We start from the raw sequence: 20,118 nt of genomic DNA on the forward strand, positions 1-20,118 counted from the left end.
AGTAGCTGCCTTTATTGGCCTTTTACTGAAGGCATGGACTAAGCTGCATAAGAGATATGATCTAGTTAGGATTATAAAAGAACAAGAATAAAAAAGTCAGCACTGGTCTTTCTTTCTGAGTAACTTGTTGGAATTAAAATCTGTCTCTGGGGTTTCTGTAACAAGTTAGTTTTTCTCTTAACAGATGCACTTCGGGTACTTGAGGCAAATGCTCCTCAAAGGACAGGACACCATAGAAGATGAGCCCTGTTCCAGGACCCAAGAGCTGAGAAAGAATATTTTTTTTTCTGCTTTATAACAAATTTAATCAGTTATACATATACATATGTTCCCATATCCCCTCCCTTTTGCATCTCCCTCCCACCCAAGAATATTTGTTTTAATGGCTGGCCTTCTTCATTGAAAAAAAAAAAGTTGATTCCCCCAAAAAGTTGAAAGCTTGTTCTCATCAACACATTATATTGGATATAACCTTCCTTCTGTATAATACTTTTAAGAAGGCCATGCCTAATTAAGGGAGAACTTCAAATTTAAGGTTTAGACATTTTTATCAAATGAAGGTAAAAGCACAGAGATTAATACCACTTCCTACCCCTAATAGTAAAATTACTGTATAATCCTATATATATTTGATTTAAATTTTAAATCTCTTTAGAATACCAGAGAAATTTAAAACCAATACTTTCCCCAGTACCTTGTACCACAAAACAAAACAAAAGCAAGCTGCCTAAAACAACCAGTATTCTTTTCAACATAGCAAGTGGCTTCTCTACAGCAATGGTGCACGAGTTCACTGATACACCCCTGAGAAAATCTAGCCATGCAGGTCTGTGGTACACTCTGATTCCACCTCTGGGTTTCTGAGGGGTACGTGTAGAATTCCCCATGGCTTCAACCTTTAGAACCGTTAAGGAACAATGAACATGCTTACCTTCTTGCTCATCTGGCACTGCCAGCCACTGGATCAGGGCAAAGAGCAGGAGGATCACCAGGCAGGCCATGCCAATTCCTCGGAAGGTTGCAGCAGCCCCTGTGGAAACAAACAGCACTCTGTAGGGTAATTCCCGGAAAGACAGGTAGCCCTCATCCAAAACTGTCAATGTTCTAACGTTCAGGGCAAAGGCAGCAGAGCAAAGAATGGCAAATGGCCATTAGCTTCATATAGTAGGAAAAGCACAGGTCTGGGCAGGTGTCAAGAGATCCAAGTGCTGGTGCTGGATATCTGTCATTGGTCAAATTTTAAAACTGCATTTATAAAATAAAGGACTGTCTCCGAGTGCCTTTTTAAAATTCAGCGGTGCTCTCTTCATAAAGACCATTTACCTAACTATATATTAAACCCCCTTATTGATCTGTAATTAGAACAGCCGAGCTCAAGTAGTGCTATAAGTTCAGACATCTCTGAGCCCACCTTCTAGGGACCTGAATAATCACGATTCCTAGAGCAGAATAATGCCATCTCCACCTCAGCCCCGCCCTTGGATTTCCAGTAAGGGAGATCTGACAGGGCAGACAGACTGTTATCACAGATGCAGCGACATTACCAAAGCCAGCATATAGTTAGATTTTTTTGGTTCAGAATCTCCTGATGGAATAACAATGCTGAACTCTCTTTCCTCTGGCATTATTATCAGCAGGTTTAGGGTACTTTACTTCAAACCCAAAGCACATGTGATGATTCATTCGTTTGGCTCCTTTGAGGTATCTGAGTAGCATCGCATTAAGCTGTCAGAGAAGAGTGCATGGTTACAAGCTGGCTCTAATCATCTTAACTACTGAAGCATGCTGCTCTTCAATTCTGACTACCATGAAAGCTAGAAAGAGAATATATGAACAATGGAGTTTAGCTTCTGGCAATCGTCAGTAATAATTTGAGTGTTTATTGAGGGGTTGCTAAAAAAAATTTGTACGTTTTCATCAAAGAAGAAAGGGAAAAAGAGAAAACCATTCTTACCAAAATAATTGACTAACACGCCTCCGATCATGGCTCCACAACCTCTCCCCAGACCCAGATGAAGGCCCTGCAGGATGCCCTGAGCAGACGTCCTCAGCTCTGGGGGAACCGCAGCGCTGAGATAAGAAATGCAGGCTGCCCAGATGGCTGCGTGTGTCACCCCTGGAGAGTAGGAGGAGCGGGCAGGGCAACGGTCAGCACTGCTTACATTACTACTCTGATGGAACATGAGTTATTGACTTAACTAGATACATATACACACACACACACACACACACACACATATACATACCTAATAAAGATTTTGTGGTAAAATATACATAACAAAATTTATCGTTTAAACATTTTTAAGTGTATGGTTCAGTGGCTTGAAGTACATTCACAGTGTTGTGCAACCATCACTATCATCCATCTCCAGAATTTTTTTATCATCCCAAACTGGAATTCAGCACCCATTAAACAATACTATCTCCAGGCCCTGAGAAACACCATTTACCTTCTGTCTCTATGAACATGACTGCTCTGGGTACCTCATATAAGTGGAATCATGCAGTATTTGTCCTTTGGTGTCTGGCTTATTTCACTTAGCACAATGTCTTCAGAGTTCATCCATGTTGTAGCACGTGCCAGAATTTCCTTTTTAAGGCTAAAGGATATGTAGCCTTGTAACTTTGTTTATCCATTCATCTGTTAATGGACATTTGGGCGGTTTCCACCTTTTGGCTATTGTGAATGCTGCTGCTGTGAACACTAATGTGCAAGTATCTAGAGTCCCCGCTGTCAGTTCTTTTAGGTATATACCTAAAAGTGGAATTACTAGGTCATATGGTAATAATATATTTAATACTTTGAGGGACTGTTTTCCACAGTAGCTGCACCATTTTACATTACTACTAGAAATGCACAAGAGTTCCAATTTTTCCACATCTCACCAGATGTTATTTTGTGTTTTTTTATAATAGCAATCCTAATGGGTATGAAGTGGTATCTCATTGTGCTTTTGATTTGCATTCCCTAATGGCTAGTGATATTGATCATCCTTTTATGTGTTTTTTGGCCATTTGTAAATCTTCTTTAGAGAAAGTCTTTTGTCCATTTTCAAATTGGGTTGTTTGGGTTTTTTGCTGTTGAGTTGTCAGAGTTCCTTATATATTTTGGATATTGACCTCTTACTGGGTACCTATTTTGACATTAAGAACAGTTATATAGATCAACGGAACAGAACAGACCCCAGAAATAAACCCATGCATGTACAGTCAATCAATCTACAACAAAGGAGGCAAGAATATACAGTGGAGAGAAGACAGTCTCTTCAACAAGTGGTGTTGGGAAAGCTGGACAGCTACGTGTAAGTCAGTGAAACTAGAACACTCCCTCATGTCATATACAAAAAATAAACTCAAAATGGTTTAAAGACCTAAATGTAAGACATGATACCATAAAGTTCCTATAAGAGAATATAGGCAAGACATTCTCAGACATAAATCATAGCAATATTTTCTTAGATCAGTCTCCCAAGGCAAAAGAAAAAGCAAAAATAAACAAATGGGACTTGATCAAACTTAAAAGGTTTTGCACAGCAAAGGAAACCATCAACAAAATGATAAGACAATCTAAGAAATGGGAGAAAATATTTGTAAATGAGGCAGCCAACAAGGAGTTAATATCCAAAATATATAAACAGCTCATACAACTCAATATCATAAAAACAAGCCAATCAAAATACGGGCAGAAGACCTAAATAGAAATTTCTCCAAAGAAGACATACAGATGGCCAACATGCACATGAAAAGATGCTCATCACTGCTAATTATCAGAGAAATGCAAATCAAAACCACAATGAAGTATCACCTCACATGGGTCAGAATGGCCATCGTGAAAAAGTCTGGAGAGGGTGTGGAGTAAAGGGAACCCTCCTACACTGTTGGTGGGAATGTAAATTGATGCAGCCACTATGGAGAACAGTATGGCGTTTCCTTTAAAAGCTAAAAATAGAGGTACCAATCTCACTCCTGGGTATATATCCGGAAAAAATTCTAATTTGAAAAGGTACGTGCACCCCAATGTTCATAGCAGCACTATTTACAATAGCCAAGACACGAAAGCAACCCAAGTGCCCATCAACAGATGATTGGCTTAAGAAGATGTGGTATATATATATATATATATATACACACACACACACACACACATATACACACAGTGGAATACTACTCAGCCATAAAAAAAGAATGAAATATTACCATTTGCAGCAACGTGTATGGACCTAGAAATATTATACTTAGTGAAGTAAATCAGACAAAGACAAATACTATACAGTGTCACTTATATGTGGAATCTAAAAAATAATACAAATGAATCTATATACAAACCAGAAACAGACTACATAGAAAACAAACATGGTTACCAAAAGCGAGAGGGAGGGCAGGAGGGGTGACAAGTTAGGAGTATGGGATTAACAGATACTAACTACTATACATAAGTAGATAAGCAAGAAGGATTTACTTATAGCATAGGAAATTATATTCAGTATCTTATAACAACTTGGAATATAATCTGAAAAAAATATAACTGAATCACTGCTGTAATCTGAAACTAACACAGTATTGTAAATCAACTGTACTTCACTTTTAAAAGATTATTTCCAATTTTTTCCATTATAATTAGCGCAATGATTAACATTTTTGGAGATACAGCTTTTTTTTTTTTTTTTTTTTTTTTGCGGTACGCGGGCCTCTCACTGTTGTGGCCTCTCCCGTTGCGGAGCACAGGCTCCGGACGTGCAGGCTCAGCGGCCATGGCTCACGGGCCCAGCCGCTCCGCGGCATGCGGGATCCTCCCGGACCGGGGCAGGAACCCGTGTCATCTGCATCGGCAGGCGGACTCTTAACCACTGCACCACCAGGGAAGCCCTGGAGATACAGCTTTTTACATATCTTATTTATATTGGCTATAATTCTACAAGTGGGGTTAATGATTCAAAGAATATAATTTTTTTTTGCCTTTTAATATACAGCTCCAATTTATTTTCCAAGGGTGTACAGACTATTTACAATGCCTCATTACCAGTTTCATTACATCTTCACCATTTGTTGGCAGGGAGGGGAGGGTAAAGATAACAGGTGAAAGAAAATTTGATCATTATTTTAATGTACAGCAACTGTGCATTGTATGAATTCAAATCTTTACTAGAGCACTGCCCTAAGTGTAATAGGAAGAGGGACTTCCTTGGTGGTCCAGTGGTAAAGAATCCACCTTCCAATGCAGGGGACGTGGGTTCGATCCCTGGTTGGGGAACGAAGATCCCACATGCCGCGGGGCAACTGAGCCCATGCGCCACAACTATTGAACTCGCACACCCCAATGAGAGGGCCCACGTGCCACAAACTGCAGAGCCCACATGCCCTGGAGCCCGCGTGCCACAACTAGAGAGAGAAAACCTGCATGCCACAACTAGAGAGAAACCCGAGGAGACTGCATGCCATAACGAAAAAGATCCCACATGCCTCAACAAAGATCCCGTATGCCACAACTCAGACCCAATACAGCCAAAAAACTAATAAGGAAAATAAATGTAATAGGAAGATATTGTCACAACAGGTTTTATAGATAGCTGGAAAGGATTAAGAGATCATCTGGTTCTGCCTAGATTAAGACTTGGACTTGCTTCCTGAAAAATAATCTCATTTGGAGATAATATCAGAAACTCTTAACCTATGTTTTGGAAAATTAAACTGAAAGATTAATATTCATTTAAGATTTAATCTGACATTAGTCTGCTTCTGGCCAAAATGGAATAACAGGGACTGGATTTACTTCCTCCTTGAAACAACAAACAACTGGACAAAATATATGAAACAATAGTTCCCAAGACGCTAGACATCACCAACAAGGACAGTGATCTCAGAGATATGGGAAACAATGAGGCGCTCCAGCTTACTGCCTGGTCAGAGTTTGAAAGCTGCAGGGAACAGAGGGGGAACCAGTGAGTTGAAGAGATGCAGCTGACAGTCTGGGGAGACCAAGGCAGCTGGAGCTCCAGGTCAGAGTACCAGAGAGGAGAGAGTTTCACAGAAACTCCAGAGATGTGCAGATGGTTTCCCCCAATATTCAGCAGAGTACTGATGAGCAAGAGCGTGTATAGAAACTACCCAAAGCCAGGGAAAGAACCGCCCAAAAGCATTACAGAAAGCATTCCTCAGAACCCATCCAGGGCTGGGAATAATACCTGTTTCCACCAGCCAAACTGGAAAAACTCGTGATTCCTGGGATTGGTACAGTACTCAAAAGGGTCTTGTGTTAGTATTATGAAAGTTAGCCCTAGTTTAAACACTGCTCTGGTACCATCTAAGTAATGTTAATTAAAAGTAAGACTCAAAAGGATCACACTAGTTCCAAGTAATCTAGGTGTGTCCCAGAACAAAGCTCAAGAATATTTGTAGGAATACAAAACTATCCAGCACCTAACAAGGTAAAATTCACAATGTCAGACATATAATCAAATTACCAGGATGATTTTACTTAAGTAGATCCATAATAGAATAAACACTATTTTCACTGGGTATATTAGATTATATGCCCTATAGTAAACTGAGAAATATCAAAATAATTTTTCTTATATGTTTCAGTAATAATTTCAAGTAGGCTGTTTTTTAACTAGAAAGATGGAAGAGGCAGTATGCACACTTAATTTCCACAGAATTCAAATGAAGTATTTACTTTATCTGACAAAACAATTGCAGTACCTTAGATAATGCCAGCCTTCTCAGAATTGAATAATGCCTGGATAGAGTCTTAACTGTAAATGCTGACACAGTAGTACACAATTAAAATATTATATATTTTAGAGCATAGATTATTAAAGATGCTAACTCCATTTCTTTTCAGATATGCATAGTTTTTCATTAACACTAAGGAAAAAACTCAAAAATATTATGAGAAATAAAATGAAATTTATTCAACATTAATTAGATTCAATAGTAACATCCAGCATAGATTTTGGAAATTATTTCTTAAAGATGAATCAGCAAAGACCTGAAACCACATCAAATGGTTGTCAATTAACTTTAATGGTGATGCCAAGTCTATTGTTATGTGTATGTTTGACCAATGAATTACAGGATTTACAAGTAGACAAAGATGGGTCTATGTATTTATGTGACCAAAACAGTAACAAATATATTTTTGCTATAATTCTAGATCAAATATAATTCTAGCAGTTATTCTCTTAAATGTGAAGGCTTGGACACACACAAAATCTTCCAATAACAGGGTTTCTTTTTTTTTTTTTTTTTAATTCTAAGTGTTTTCTAAACCTTTGAGTCTTCTAAGATAATTAAAGCATTTTCCAGCAGGATGACTTAAATTAGGATACTTTTAAACTATTGTTAAAATTTGTTGGCTGGTATTAAGTGGCAGTTATAAAAGATTCTCTGTAGTTAGAATTCCAGAGTTTCCTCGTTGCTTTTTTGGGACTGATTAGATCATTGGAAACAACATTCTTTAAAGCAACTCAGGGCATTAACTGAAGGGAAAAATAGTAAAGCATTCAGTAAAAAATTTTTTCTCTGGTACTAAAAGCAGACGAATGAAAGCCATTTGGCTTGTATGTTCCAACATTTTCCAAGGTAGATGTAGAATTAAAATTGGTTTCTCTGAAACCTTTATTTCAAAATATCATGTAAATAGAAGAATCCATATTACTTCCTAGAAAAGAATTAGCAAATGTAAATCCACAAGAGGGGATTGGGTTGATAACAATACCTTGTATACAAATGACAATTGTGGAGTTTTGGTTCTTGTTCTTAAACTTGAAAATGCAACCTAGTAATCATGTTAATAATCTGAAGCTCTTGCCAATATTTTTACTACACTTGTGTTCTGGTCCTCTATAATAAAGCAATCTAGAAATCTAAAAAAAAAAAAATTCCACCATTTTCCGTATTTGTAAAATTGTATTTTAGGTATTAAACAACTTTCCTTTAAAATTTAGAGGGTAAAAGATATCATAAGCAGAAAAAAGAAAATGTTTCTACTTCTTTCCCTTTTATTAGAGAACCGTGAAAAAGGAGTAGGTGATTATTCTCTACATGATGAAATAAATAAGCAAATGTATTGTGTCACTGGGAAATGTGTTTACCCTAGAGCTATACCTTTAAAAAATTTTTTTTTGCGGTACGCGGGCCTCTCACTGTTGTGGCCTCTCTCGTTGAGGCGAACAGGCTCCGGACACGCAGGCTCAGCGGCCATGGCTCAGGAGCCCAGCTGCTCCGCGGCGTGTGGGATTTTCCCGGGGCACGAACCCGTGTTCCCCGAATCGGCAGGCGGACTCTCAACCACTGCGCCACCAGGGAAGCCCTAGAGCTATACCTTTTTAAACCTTTTAGTATGAGGTAACTAAGTTGGTGGATCAAACAGTAAGAATAAAAGGATGTTACCCCCGTGACTGACACTTGTAACAAAGGCACATGATTTGACTCTCCTTGCAATATGTTATTAACTCTTCCTTGGCTACTTGTTACAAAACTACTGATAATTTTGAGTGGCAATTCAACACCATATGTTAACTGACAACAAATAACGCTGGAAGACCACGTAGGTCATGGAAACTGAGCTTCTCAGTCCTTTCTTACCTTTACTGGAGTCCCTCGGGATTACCTTCCAGGCTAACAGAAACTCAGAGATATTTTCACACCACCTACTGCCAAGACCTTAACTGTCTGTGAATACACTACATTTGAATAACCTAGAACCATTAGAAATAATTATGATTAACATTTAATTTCTCTCATTAATAACGTTATTATAGCAGCTTACTCTACCAGGAGCTGTGCTACGTATTTTACAAAGATTATCTCCTTTATTCTTCCTAGTAATAGGTACCATTTTTTTCTTCATTTTCCAAAAAGGTACAGAGAGATTAAAAGTGCCTTGTTCAAACTGACACAGACAACAGGGTAGTGGAACAGGATTTGAACCCAGGGTGTCTAAGCTCGGAACTTCAGTGCTTAAGTACTATACTATACATCCTCATAACCACTGTTAAAAGTATTCTATAATAAATGTAATCATCTAATTTGAGAGGTTTTCTTGATAATATCAAACATGCCCAATAATCTATCAATTTTTTTTAAATGTACATTCTTACTACCTTCTTCCCCTCCCTCCTAAAAGAGTTCACATCACACATAATACCAAGTTTTTTATATGCCCCAAGTAACTCTTTACCTTATAATATTCAACATTCTTTTTATTTATTTATTTATTTATTTTTATTAGTTTCTGCTTTATAACAAAGTGAATCAGTCATACATATACATCTGTTCCCACATCCCTTCCCTCTTGCATCTCCCTCCCTCCCACCCTCCCTATCCCACCCCTCTAGGTGGTCACAAAGCACCAAGCTGATCTCCCTGTGCTATGCGGCTGCTTCCCACTAGCTATCTACCTTACGTTTGGTAGTGTATATATGTCCATGCCTCTCTCTCGCTTTGTCACAGCTTACCCTTCCCCCTCCCCATATCCTCAAGTCCATTCTCAAGTAGGTCTGTGTCTTTATTCCTGTTTTACCCCTAGGTTCTTCATGACATTTTTTTTCTTAAATTCCATATATATGTTAGCATACGGTATTTGTCTTTCTCTTTCTGACTTACTTCACTCTGTATGACAGACTCTAGGTCTATCCACCTCATTACAAATAGCCCAGTTTCGTTTCTTTTTATGGCTGAGTAATATTCCATTGTATATATGTGCCACATCTTCTTTATCCATTCATCCGATGATGGACACTTAGGTTGTTTCCATCTCCGGGCTATTGTGAATAGAGCTGCAATGAACATTTTGGTACATGTCTCTTTTTGAATTATGGTTTTCTCAGGGTATATGCCTAGTATTGGGATTGCTGGGTCATATGGTAGTTCTGTTGTTAGTTTTTTAAGGAACCTCCATACCTGATCCTGCAACATGAATTTCAAGATTGTTCAGTCTTGGCCCACAAGAATGCTCTATTGCAATACATGGCATGTATTGATATGAACAAGAAAATATCCTTTCTTCCCAAGAAGACAGCTGCTTTTTGTACAGTGCTGCTTGGCTTGGGGAAATCACATCATAATGTCTGGGAGGGGTGAGCACTGATGCGGTATCGGGGAACTAGTCTTGTTTTGTTTTGTTTTTCTTGCTCTGCCACTGACTTGTGCTTTTACTGAACGAAACATACATATCCCTTTAGCAGTGGCACACTAAATCAGTTGTGACAAACCTTTTCCATTGATGGACCAAAGCATACATTTCAATTAGCTCAGTGTACCTCTCAAATGCTGAGATGAAAAAAAGTTTCTGAAAGATCAACCTGGTAAAAACCAGTAAGAGACTACTCTTCAAAAAACAACGCAAGAAAACAAAAACCAAACCAAAGCAAAAACAAACCCTCCACTGGGCAGGCAATAAAAGGAGTCAGTATTGGTTAAGGTAATGCTCCTACTGTAAGAGAGAAACCTCAGAATCTTAGTGGTTTCACCCATTAGATGTTTTCTTTTCTTGCCCATATGAAGTCCAATGGTCAAGGGACAGGAAGAGTAGCAGCTCTGCTTCACATAGTCATTCAGGGACCCAGGCTGCAGGGACTCTGTCTTCTTCCTCACATGGTTACCCTGGGCACCGATATCCAGCAGAGGACGGAGGAGAGGATGGCACATGGAAAAGTTTATGGGCTGGGTTTAGAAGTGACACGTCATTCCTGCTTACATTCCACTGGGCAGAATCAGTCATATGCTCATACCTAACTGCAAGGAAGGCTAGGAAGTGGAGTCCAGTGTGTGTCCATGAAGAAAAGGAAATAGCAGGTGAACAACACGCCGGTATCTCTGCCAAAGTCAGGGCCACCAACAGCGGTGGACCTTCCAAAAAGAGTAGAGGACCCCACAAAGAGCAGGGGACCTGGCAGAAGCTTCATGAACCTTCTTGTGTCGCATGAAAGAGACTTTACATATGACACGCAACAGTCAGCACTTCCACGCCCACCCATGTGCAGCACTGCAAAGAATCTCCTGCATTCATTCACTCAACAGCCCTCACTGAGCACCCAGACCACGTGCCGGAGCCCTTGCTCTGCACTGAGACTGACAATATACAGAACACGTGTTTAACCACCACAGAGCTTATAGTCTGGTGGGTGGAAGGGGGCAGGATTTACCTGAAGGAGGAGCAGACTGAGCTCCTTGAGGAGAACAAACATACCAGGACCTGGCACAGGGCGTGACACGTAACAGCCGCTGAGTAAAAGAGAGCTGAAATGAAACTGAGCAGGCAGTGGCCTGCGGGCTGGGACATGGGGAAGAAAGCACTTGTGGATAACAGGTACCCTGGGTAACAATGGAGAAAACTTCCAACTCCCACGTATGAGTAAAAATGGAAAGAAGAAATGAAGTTTCTATAAGCTTCACTTTGCAAGGTAAAAAAAGAAAGACATGTAAGTTGCTTTAAGAAAAAAAATGTCTATAACTGATACAACAACGTTTTGGGGGCCTTCGTGAATTTTACATGCTGGCGTTATACCCTTGGCATACCTTAAAACAGGTCTTAGGAGACTGCCACCCCAAACTGCCTGTGTTTAAGGTCAAGACTTAACAACACTATATACTATATGCCCAATGTCTCCTCATAGCAAGCCACACATGAGAACTGCTTTTACAGCAAAGCCAGTAAAAATTTCACTTCCCCAAAGATAACTTTCAAAACACTGTACACTGACTAGTCATTTATGGCCAGGCTTTCATGCATAATTGCAATGTAACCTCTTAGGGTAGAATCTTCTAAGTTACATTTCCCCTGGTCCTGATTTTTATTATAACTTTTTATTTTACTTTTATTGCATGTTATTTAACATTTATTGAAGGCTAACTATGTGCCAGGTAATATGCTATATACTTTGCATAGAATAGTTTATTTAATACTCATATTAGCCTATTCTGTAGCACAAAAGTCTCAGAGGCTTAAAGTGATTAAGCAGCTTGCCTAAAGGACACAGAGCTTATAGGTAGGGGAGCTGGAATACAAGATAGTCTAATTCAAGCCTGAGCACTTTATGGTTTCCAGCTTACTGCATATTTTGGTAAGCTGCCTCAAATAATTTGTAGAATGAGGTGGGGACATAAGTTAAGTAAATGATTAAAACACACTGCTGTTTTTACAAATGTGCAATGGATGGCAGGATGGTATCCTAAGGAAAAAGCTAACATATTAAAGATTTAACTTTTAAATTTAGTTTTCAGCTTTCCTTCACATATTTATAAGCTTCTGAGATAGAATTTCCTCTATTATTCAAAAGCTTTAATAATTAGAAAATATCAACTATAGTACATTTTGCAGGGGACTGTGAAGTCAAACAACAAGCATTTACAGTATATCTTCCTGTGTGCATGCTTCTTTGGAGAATTCAAAAACTGTAAGGTGTGGTCTTTGCACTTAAGGGTTAAAACTAAGTCAGAAAGTAAAACTAGTATTTGTTATATAAAATAATTGGGTAACAATTAAGTGCTAAACTGTGTAATACAGTCCATAACTCTGAGACCAATTCAGAAAAGGAAGAGCTAAGTGTCAGATGCAGTTTGCCAGAAAAGGATTCTTGCAGCAGAAGATATTTAAAATGAATTCTGAAGGGACAAAATAATGTCTATTTTTAAGAGATTGTATAAGAACTTTTAGTAACTGTAAAGCATGGGAATGATAAAGAATGAAACTGCTCTATTACAATTTATGACTATTCTGATTAAAAATTAACTTTAGCAGTAACATCAATGACATCCGTATGCCAATTTATTCACTGAAATACTAAACTTAGAGCATTTTGTATATCTTATATATTCATGTGACAAGCTACTTGTGTTTTAAGGGTTAAGTCAGACAGAAAATTTCCAATATGGATGATAACGGCCTGGAATCATGGCTAGAATTTCCACTGTCAGATAATGGCTTCATTGTAATGCTGTCATCATTTCTCCATGTTCTTCCAGAACATGAGAGGAAGGAAAACATGATTCTCACTCGGCTGAGTAGGCATACTAAATAAGAGAGTAAAGCTTCATAAATGTCAGTTCAAGCCTTCCTACTGGTGACATTAAAAAACTATCTTTTGGGGGCTTCCCTGGTGGTGCAGTGGTTGAGAGTCCGCCTGCCGATGTAGGGGACACGGTTCGTGCCCCAGTCCGGGGGGGTCCCGCATGCCGCAGAGCGGCTGGGCCCGTGAGCCATGGCCGCTGAGCCTGCGCGTCCGGAGCCTGTGCTCCGCAACGGGAGAGGCCACAACAGTGAGAGGCCCATGTACCGCAAAAAAACAAAACAAAACTATCTTTCATCATAATCTTAACCCGGATCCTACTGATCAAGCAATCTGCAGAGGACGCAACACAGACCTCATTTTCACCCTTCAGTGCTTGAGCCATTAATTTGAGTACCACAAAAGGACCTCTTTAGTTACAGCAGCCCTGGTCTGGCCTTACTCTCCTTAAATACATTTTAATAGCAAAAATAATTTGAATCACATTCATCTCAAAGTCTTGCAAGGATTCACAACAAACACCGGCATAAAAATGAGCATAACAAATTTGACTTTGATTTTTATCAGAAGTGTATACTCTGGATCACAATCAAGAATATGTTTAAATGCTTCTCGTACAGAAGTAAAGGAGAAAAACATGTGGGTTCTTAAAATGAGATCTTATCAATAAATATAAACCATCCTAATCCCTCCACTGCACCCAGCAATGCTTTTAGGCACTTAGACCCACTGTGTCTCTTTTTAAAATAAACTACAGGCTCCTTTGAGTAGGAAATACACCTTCTGCTTCTTTACATGGTGGCACCCATTGCCTACTGAATAACATGTTTGCTGCAAAAGACAAGTGAACGGCTAAAAGGCTGCGAGAGACACTGGCTACTAGATGTGAGAAAGATCATAGGAAAGAAACGTCCTCATAATCCCCAACAGCCTTACCTTGACCCCAGAATAGATACCCACATAGCCTCCTTCCTAGGGGTCTAGAGAGGAGGAGATTTGCTTTATCCCCATCCCATCAGCTAATTATTACCAACATAGCCTGAGGAGACACACGCTGAGATGATGATCAAGAGCTTCAGGGAATGAAGGAGAACAAGGAATCTAACTCCACCAGCTACAGGTAACCCCGAAGAGAAAGAGGTGAGTAGCCAGAGATGGAATAAAGCACATCCCTTATCTCCTCCCCTTCCGTTGCTCCACTAGGTGGTACTAGTTCTCATGGTGTTTTGGGGATGAGGCCCCGGGTGAAAGGTTGAAGAGCTAGATCTCACCTCTATTTTTAAGAAGACCCTCTGTGTGGCGCTGGGGCCGGAATCAAAGAGTGGAAGTGCTGACTGTTCAGTGTCACGACCATCAGTGATGACAGCCAATGTCCTGCTTCCCGCCCCCCACCTCCTAAGGCTGGGTCTTTGGAAATCGTCAGGTAGCAGTTCCAGTCAAGGGATTAAGGGGCATCTATCATGACAGTGGGCTTGTCCTGTACTTAAATCATTCGGTGTTTTGTCATCATTTCTTGTTTTACTGCATCCTAAGTAGAGCTGCCTTAAGCACAGGGACTTTAAAGTCATTTGGATGAGCCTTGTAGATTTGGAAGAATTCAGACTGGAAAAACAAACCTGTTCACTCAGAAGCGTGTTCCTGTGAAACAGGATTTATTCCACCTAGATAATCCACTGGTTTCCGTAGGGTGGGCATTGGTCAAACAAAGGCAAGGGATTTTTTGTTGTACAGCCAAAACACTCGGCACTCACTTCTGCCAGGGAACGAAACCGTCTCCTCCAGTTTTAGACGCAAACAGCTCCGTGGAACTGGTCACAGGGCCCTGTGTTAGATGCGGAGACTCCCCGTATTTACAGATTCCCCCTTTTTACTTGCTTCAGATCAGTAACTAGGTTTCTGCTGGCACGGGGGAAAGAAAATGAAACACAGAGGTATAAACTGTAGCCTGCCCCGGGAAGCAGGGATAACTGCCCTAAGGTGCACATAAATACGTATTATAAAAATATGTCCTGGGTCAGCAGCTTAGGATGACAAACCCATCGAGCCCTAGCCAAAGCCTCCCACTCAGGTTTCCTGAGATGCCATTCCGCTCTCCACGGCTGTGCTTTGGCACGTGGCTCTTCTCTGTGCCAAAATGTCTGCTTCTCTTTAGGCCACCGGGTGGGGTCCTGGTCACCCTTCAAAATCCAGCTTATCTGTGATTTCCTTGGGGAATCTTTTAATAATATCATCCTCCCACTCTCTGCTTCACAAAGCTAATCATTCCCTCCATGGAGCTCCTTCTCTGTTACCTGGCACATTTTTCTGATTCCATCTAACACACTGGGTAGCAATTATGTATTTATACATCTGGCTTCCAGAACAGACAGTGAGACCTTGAGGCCTAAGTTAATATATTGTTTTTTAACTATATTCCCAGCCCTCAGCATGCTGCGTGACTCTTGGTGGCTATTTAACATATCTTTAATAAATTAACAGGAAAAAAGACGTTTTGGATTCACAACAGCATTTGTTTTTTTCCTCTTATAAAATTCTTCTCTTGTTATAAATGTCTTCTTTAACCACTGTTTTAAAAAAGCTTCTCTCTTTTGCTCTCTTTTCTTTTTTTTAATATATATATATTTATTTATTTATATGGCTGCACCGGGTCTTAGTTGCGGCACACAGGATCTTCAGTTGCGGCATGTGGGATCTAGTTCCCTGACCGGGGATCGAACCCAGGCCCCTTGCACTGGGAAGCGCAGAGTCTTAGCCACTGGACCACCAGGGAAGTCCCTGCTCTATTTTCTTAAGTCACTAATGCAAACCATCCTTTTTTATCTAATTCATATTAAATTAAAAGGAGAGAAAAAGGTATATGCATGTATTATTCATGTATTATTATAACAGGTATACCAGCTTTTTTGTTTTTTGTTGTGTTTTTTAAGTAAGAGTCTGCACGCGGTGTCATACCAATAAATAAAGCAGTTAAGTCAGGCGAGCACCCTGTCTCATAGAATAGAGTCAGAATTAGAGGTGGGAACCCCTAAGGCTGTGTTGCTTATACCTTGTTGTTGCACATTTCTTTCCTGCAGTTCATATTCTGTGCTTTGTTTTTCTTACATGACACAATACTGAGATATATGCCACACCTCAAGAAGACTATTCAAGAGTTCTAATTATTACAAACAATAATTTCTTATTATAAGACCAAATTTCCATTTTCTATATATTTATAAACAAAATCTCTTTTCATCATTTATACCACTGCATCAGACCTGAGAAAAGCACCTTTAAAGTGTGTACATATTTGAATTTTATAATTTTAATGTGACTATAAATTATGTCTCCTTTCAATTAGGATAGGTTTTTATTTTTTCATTGCCACGATGGGATTTGGTGAATGAGCTTTTGCATTTTATACATTTTGTTTAGATATATAATTGTGAGTCTTTCATCTTAGATATTATGATAAAGAATTATGTTGATTATACAGCATTTGCATCCTCAGGGTTAGGGAAAATGACAATGGCAATCTATAAAGCTAATAAAATTGTATATAGTCATAGACTGTTTGGTACAATTAATGATTTAGGAGCCTGGGCAGCCCCGGAAGACCTCAACTCCAATGATGTTATCCTGAACCTTTATTTTAATCATAATGCCAATCACAAAATGGTTTAGCCAAGCTGCTAATAGAACTTCTCAGGATACAGTGTGGATTATATGAGCTAACGAATAGAAATCAATGTATAAAGCTTGAGTTACAAATCACTAGAGGTGATCAAAGTAACTGAAGAAATATAATAATTATGACAACCTTTTTTTTTTGCAGTAAGTATAGTTAACCTAAAAAAATACCAAAATCTTTAAAATATAAATCCTTTTATATTTAAAACTACCTTTGGATGTGTACACCTAACAACTGTACATGAGAGTTTATTGCAGAGTTCCTCTTTCTTTGTTTCAACACAAGGGTGTGGGAAATAATCCAGCTTTGTTTGGCTCAACAAACACAGAACACTCACAGGAACTGAGGAACCAGCCCCCTGACGTAACCTGTTCCTTCACAACCACTTCAAACTCATATAAAACAGTGCCTCTACCCTTCCTTTGTAGAGTCAGATGCTGAGGGCCACTGAACTTTCATGTAGGTATAACTCAGGTAGAAAAATAATTCTAATTCCAACTGTTAACTTGCCTTGAAGAACTTCCATGGGGAGAACAGTCCAGGCATTTTCCAGGTAGGAAATATAAATATAGCGAGCCGTATTGCAGGCCAGGCCAATGTACAGAACCCTAAAAAAAGCAAAGGAAAGTAAGTTGAGGCTCTGGTAGAGATACAAAACATGCAAATAGCACCTAGTTTTTCCCCTGCCCCAAACATCCATCATCCAGCAGACAGTGTTCCAAACTCAGAAGTGGGGAAGCTAAAGGACAATTAAATTTAACCATAAACTCTTAGGAATAAGAAAACTGCTTCTAACATATCTGCTCTCAGCCTTTTCAAAACGCTTGTTAATATAAAAGCAAACATCACCCTTCCTGAAACTTAATTAGTAGCAGAGATGATGCTTTTTTAAGATAGTCTGGGCCTCCCTGGTGGCGCAAGTGGTTGAGAGTCCGCCTGCCGATGCAGGGGATATGGGTTCGTGCCCCGGTCTGGGAGGATCCCACATGCCGCGGAGCGGCTGGGCCCGTGAGCCATGGCCGCTGAGCCTGCGCATCCGGAGCCTGCGCGTCCGGAGCCTGTGCTCCGCAACGGGGGAGGCCACAACAGTGAGAGGCCCGCATACCGCAAAAAAAAAAAAAAAAAAAAAAAGATAGTCTGGGCATACTGCCATCTCTAATGACATTGCTGGCTTCCTTCCAGGTGGCTGTAGGGTAAATATGCCTGGGATTGTACCCACTTCACTATGATGGGGGAAGGATAGGCTAAAAATGAGAACATGTGAATATGTGGTCCCGCTTGCAATACCCAAGACACCAAGCAGTTTCACAAAGAGACTCAAGGTCATTGAAAACTGTCATCCAATGATGAATAATAACTATTTGGAAATCAAACTTTTTTTATCAGTTCAATTGATACAAGTTCATTATTTTTTTAAAAATCCATGATATCACATGCTTACAAAATTGATAAATATATCTCAGCCTCTAGCTTTCACTCTCACAATCACCACCACCAAAATTATGAGTAAAAACAAAATAAACAAAGGCCCAAAATGGTGAATGCAAGCATAAGGTTACCATCTCTCTCATTCTGAACTAGACAGGCTGGTTTGGAAGCAAACGGTGGCTACTTCTCTTTACAAAAACACAACCCAGGGGATTTCTTTTTCTTGGTTGTTTTCCATTTTCTGTTAATTTTCCCAACCTTAATGCTTTCCTTGTGTTCTAAATCCAAGTGGATGAAAACTAGAAGGTAAAAGAAATAAACCAATTTGACAATCAGTGGTATTTTCCTAATCTTACTCAACTGTATTTATATATTAAAATCATTCTTATAAACAGTGTCCTCTTTTTCCAACACCGGATCAAGGAAACGAAATGCTCTAGGGCATCCAGCTGGTATTAACTGCAAATATGGAGCAGAAAGAAATATGGGCAAAGACAACAAAAGGGTTGAGGGAGTGGGGATGGGATAGGAAATGGATATTAGAATGGATTTAGGAGCTCTTCAATAAGGAAAAGGTCTGGGTTGTCATATTCTTTGGACTTTATGCTTTTTACTTGTATGTTTTGAAGAAAAAAGTATGTTTCAAAACTCTTTGATAAAAAGTTTGCTGAACAAACTTGCTATAAATCCATCAGCCAGGGTCCCAATGCTAGGAAACAGCAACGAAAAACCCACAGGAGATTAAAATGCAAAATACACTATACAAACACACAAGTTACACAAATATGTTTCCTTCCAGGTTCTAAAGCAGCCCTGCTGATAACATCAACTTAGCCTAACTCATGGTCAGCAAACATTTTCTATAAAGGGCCATATAGTAAATAGGTCTTGTAGGTCTTTTGCAAATTCTCAACTCTGCTGCTGTATGTAGCATGAAAGCAACCACAGACGACATGTAAATGGATAAGCATGGATGGCTGCATTCCAATAAAATTCGAATTATGAACACTGAAATTTAAATTTCATGTAATTTTCATGTATCACAAAATAGTATTCTTGTGATTTTTTTTCAACCACTTGAAAGTATAGAAACCTTTCTTAGTTCCCGGGTCCTACAAAACAGGCAGCTGGCCGGATTTGGCCCCTGGCCATAGCTTGCCAACCTCTGACCCAGCTCATTAGTTCTTATTAACTCTGCCTGTACATCAGATTTACTCGGGCAACTGTTAAAAACTACAGTGTCGAGGCCCATGGCACCCTCAGTTAAGGCTCTTTAGGATTGGAACTCAGGCTCTGTGCTTTTGAAAGCTCCCCAGGTTATTCACATACTGAGCCAAAGGTGGAGAACAACTGATCTAGCTCATTCTAAGCAGCTCCAGGTAATTCTTGCCCATAATCCCACCATAAAAAGATGTGGTACTACATCTTCCTTGTGTTCATATTGCCTATCTGATACCTTTCTTTTGAGCCCACTTCTGAATCAGGGTTACCATGACAAACGCTATTCTATCCATGCCACAGTCCACAGGGCCTGGCCCTAAGTAACCCATAAGAGGTAGGCTGCGCTATGCCTTCAAACCTCTCTCTACCCACGTGGAATTCAGCCACTGGAGTCTGTAATTTCTCGGACCCTTAGGTCTCGGATTGCCACCAACCAGCCCAGTGACTCCGAGCTTGATATACCTTTCAGTTCTTTTCCATGTTTCTAATCTCACAACTGATAGTTCTTTGGGACCAAACAGGGGCCGTAAAGGTGAAAACACAAAATCAGAAGTATCCAGCGCAAATTACTTCATCTCTTAGAGCCTCAGTTTCCTCATATATCAAGTAGACAACAACATCAACTCAGCAGGCTTGTAATAATTACAACACAGCGAGTTGCCCATAATAAGCACTCAATGAAAGGTATTATTATTACTATTCTTATTATTATTTTAAAGAAAAGTGTCCAAGTATCCTTCTTTTTTCTGATAAAACTTTTATCCCAAAATTCCAAAAGAGAGGACACTA

General features: G+C 39.6%; 1 protein-coding gene across 1 annotated transcript in view; it reads right to left on the reverse strand.

The window, feature by feature from the left end:
- The window catches only part of MFSD6 (major facilitator superfamily domain containing 6), a 69,586-nt gene that overhangs the window by 4,577 nt on the left and 44,891 nt on the right, over nt 1-20,118 (reverse strand). The window contains exons 3-5 of the mRNA XM_060106601.1: nt 17,191-17,288; nt 1,955-2,116; nt 932-1,030 (exon numbers count right to left, since the gene is read on the reverse strand). Of these exons, the coding sequence (XP_059962584.1) occupies nt 932-1,030; nt 1,955-2,116; nt 17,191-17,288 (359 nt within the window). The remainder of the gene's footprint in view (nt 1-931; nt 1,031-1,954; nt 2,117-17,190; nt 17,289-20,118) is intronic.

This window comes from Mesoplodon densirostris, chromosome 8 (assembly GCF_025265405.1).
Source record: "Mesoplodon densirostris isolate mMesDen1 chromosome 8, mMesDen1 primary haplotype, whole genome shotgun sequence".
Classification (NCBI taxonomy): domain Eukaryota; kingdom Metazoa; phylum Chordata; class Mammalia; order Artiodactyla; family Ziphiidae; genus Mesoplodon; species Mesoplodon densirostris.